Below are 3,200 nucleotides of genomic sequence, written 5' to 3'. Positions count from 1 at the left end.
TCATTTGCTTGTTGAAATCTCTTCTTTGTGGTCAGATTTGTGTGTATTAGACTTTCGGCGGTGGCCTTTTTTCTGATTTTTGTGCCTTCGACTCCTTCGCTCATCCCGACCCACGCGGGATCTGTGGTGGCTTGCCCCACCGTGCCTGCTCTCCATGAGGCGAGAGACCATTTCATGGTCCTTGTTGCCCAAAACTCGGGGCAGAAAAAGTGAAGCTTTGTCTGTGCTCTTTGTCTTAAAACCCCATCTGGGCCGGCCTTTTCCATTGATAGACACGTACCACTGCTTCCTGGCGAGAGCCCGATGTTTGCTGCCACGTCCTCCGGGCCCTAAGTTCTGAGGGGTCGAGTGGTGCCGTGAAGCATAAGTGTTGTAGCCTAATTCATGAATACGCTCCAGGAATTCACATTCTTTATTAAAGACACCCTAAGAGGAGAAGGAAAAAAATATGTTTTAATTTCATGAAAAGGATGTGTCAGTTTGATGTTTAAATACTTGAACTTTGTTTATGATTTCATTATTTTCTATTCATCATTGATTGCTAAGAAATGCTGACTTATCCTAGATCACAAATTCTACTAGTAACCACATATCTAAAGTAAATGTCAATTGTTAGTCTTACTATGCACATTTATTAGGAGATGTGTAAAAAGCAACAAAGCAGATGCATGGCATTAAACATTTTATGGTGTGCTGAACAGTCCTAATTCATTACAATTGATTTAAGACTGACACTTAGTCTAGGAGGTAAAGGAAGAACATGTGGGCATGTTGGATACTCATGAAACACCACCATGTGGCGACGGAATCAAATTGCTCGTGTGTCACCTGAGCCTAGCTCTGCATCTCCAGAGTTTTACTGTTATGTAACCCTTACCGAGGCATATAGGCGACCTTTCTCATTCATAGCTAAGTATCTTCCAGAGAACAGGCCTTTAATGGCAACCACTCCAACGTCCACTGCTGTGATCTCCAGTATACCTGAAAGCAAGTAAAAAGATCCTTTAGAGCAGGTCATTATTTATAGCAAAGAAAGATTCAGTTCCATGGCACATATGTTACATTAGATAGATAGATAGATAGATAGATAGATAGATAGATAGATAGATAGATAGATAGATAGATAGATAGATAGATAGATAGATAGATAGATAGATAGATAGATAGATAGATAGATAGATCCCGAAGGAAATTAAAGAACTCATATATACATGATATACCTCATTTGATATACCCAACCAATGCATATGTGTAATATGGAATCTCAAATTATTCAGTTTGTTAGGGACCAGAGCTTCCATAAATACTGTCATAAAGTACGAATTTGGCAAAGTTAAATTAAACTTCAGGAAGATTCACGACCAAGGAGACTCAGGAGACTCTTGTGACATTGACGTACGGTTCCCAATGATCGTTCGATTTCTCGTTTAATCTAAACCTTAACGTTTTTTTAAGTGTTTTATCATGATCACAGGCGCTCCTGTTTATTTTCATCCGCTAGACGCGCTGATTGAGTTACAACCCACAGAGCGACCCCGACAAAACCCATCCAGTGGCAAACACGCTGACAGATTAGATCGAACAACACGCAGGGAGGCTTTAAGTGCATGTTTATTCAGTGATTAATGGCCCCTCTTCATTCCAGTCCCACTGAATAATCATCCCATTTACTGGATAAACACATCCGTTCTCTGTCATTATGTGAAGCTGTCTGCTAAATACCATTTTCATATGGAAATGCGCGTCCTCTTCATGTTTGCGTTCGGCTAATTGAGAGACCCGCGCCTGACAAATGACCGCAAAGCTTAAGATAAAAAACACAACAGCACATATGGGAACAGCTCCAGGCCACAGAGTTTAACAATATTTTCTTTATATTATATTTTTGTTTATTTATGAACAGTATGTTTTGTATACCCAAGTAGCAGATTTTTATTGTATTGATGAGTGCATAATGACAGAGGTTGGAAAACACGTAAAACCATGCTCTGTCACTGTCATCAAATTAACCAAATAAATAAATAAATAATGAAAGGATTCAAAATGTATGTAAAAATGTAAAATGACTGTTACAATGAAAGCCTATCAAGCTTAGTGCTAACCACGTTAAGTAACATTATCTGAATTGCCAGTCCTCACTGTGGACGCATTTTAAAAACTGTTATTAAAAATGAGCTCCATATCACATTAATGTCAATGTAGGCGACAATAAAGGAACTATATTAATCGTGTAAGGAAAAACACTCAAAAGTCATGCTCTATGTCATGTAATCTTTACAAATAAATAAATACAAAAAATAAAACTTTGTGATAGATAAAAAAACACTTTGGTTCTAACATGTTTTAGCAGATTTGTGTTCTTGGACTGTTGTTTACTTAGACTAGAGTAATGAGATGTTTACTATGGAAGCACTTCTGTAAGTCGCTCTGGACCAAAATGCCGAAAATGTAAATAATAGTAATACATTCGAGAGTAAAACGATTGATAATTTATTTTTATATTATTTTGTATATTATTATTATTAATAATATCCTGCATTAATATTCCCTGGTATACTCTGAGGTATACTCTGGTATGGTTTAATAAATTACCCAGTTCTGCCCCGTCACAGTTCTTATATCATACAAACGATAGCCTGATTTTCCAGTAATTACACTGTTAGGTTAAATATCCCCACAAATAAATATCTGCCACAAATAAAGTCTGATGTGCTTACTTAAAGGATTGTCCTCTTCTAAAGATCCGTTTATTTTTCCATTTGGGTGAATCTGTAAGTGGTATTTGGTGGCGCAATAGAGTTTCCTCCTGCGCGGCGCGCCTCCGAGGTGCTCGTAAACGCCACCACGTCCTCCGGCGTCTCGCCTCTGTCGCGGGTCACAGGGTTGCGGTCCGGCACAAGGTTGCGCCCTGGATCCCGCCGAGCCCCGCGCACCGCCAACGATCACCAAGCTCAGCAATACCAAGAGCTGAATTATAAGCATTGTGGCATGGTAGTACACGGGCTAAACCTCGCAGGAATGCAAAAAGCCTCGGCTCAGGGTCCCATCAAAGACGCAGTAGCATCATGAATCGTCCAAAGCGCAAAGCAGACAGGCGCACCGCAAAACACGCGGTAAAAAAAAAAAGTATACGCGTGTCACCGTGTCCTCTTTAATCTGCTGTATTCTGGCCTTAGAATGGCCGCGGCCATTTATTAAAT

The 3,200-nt window shown here is 39.7% G+C and overlaps 1 protein-coding gene across 1 annotated transcript; it reads right to left on the bottom strand.

Moving 5' to 3' along the window:
* Positions 1 to 2,982, bottom strand: fgf3 (fibroblast growth factor 3). The gene is made up of 3 exons (XM_063013395.1): positions 2,718 to 2,982; positions 878 to 981; positions 1 to 426 (listed from the first exon to the last, which is right to left on the bottom strand). The coding sequence occupies exons 1-3, from the start codon at positions 2,980 to 2,982 to the stop codon at positions 1 to 3; spliced, it is 795 nt and encodes a 264-aa protein (XP_062869465.1).
* Positions 2,983 to 3,200: the final 218 nt, after the last annotated feature.

This window comes from Trichomycterus rosablanca, chromosome 17 (assembly GCF_030014385.1).
Source record: "Trichomycterus rosablanca isolate fTriRos1 chromosome 17, fTriRos1.hap1, whole genome shotgun sequence".
In the NCBI taxonomy this organism is placed as follows: domain Eukaryota; kingdom Metazoa; phylum Chordata; class Actinopteri; order Siluriformes; family Trichomycteridae; genus Trichomycterus; species Trichomycterus rosablanca.
The sequence above is the reverse complement of the archived record's forward strand: the minus strand, read 5'-3'. Positions and strand labels throughout refer to the sequence as shown.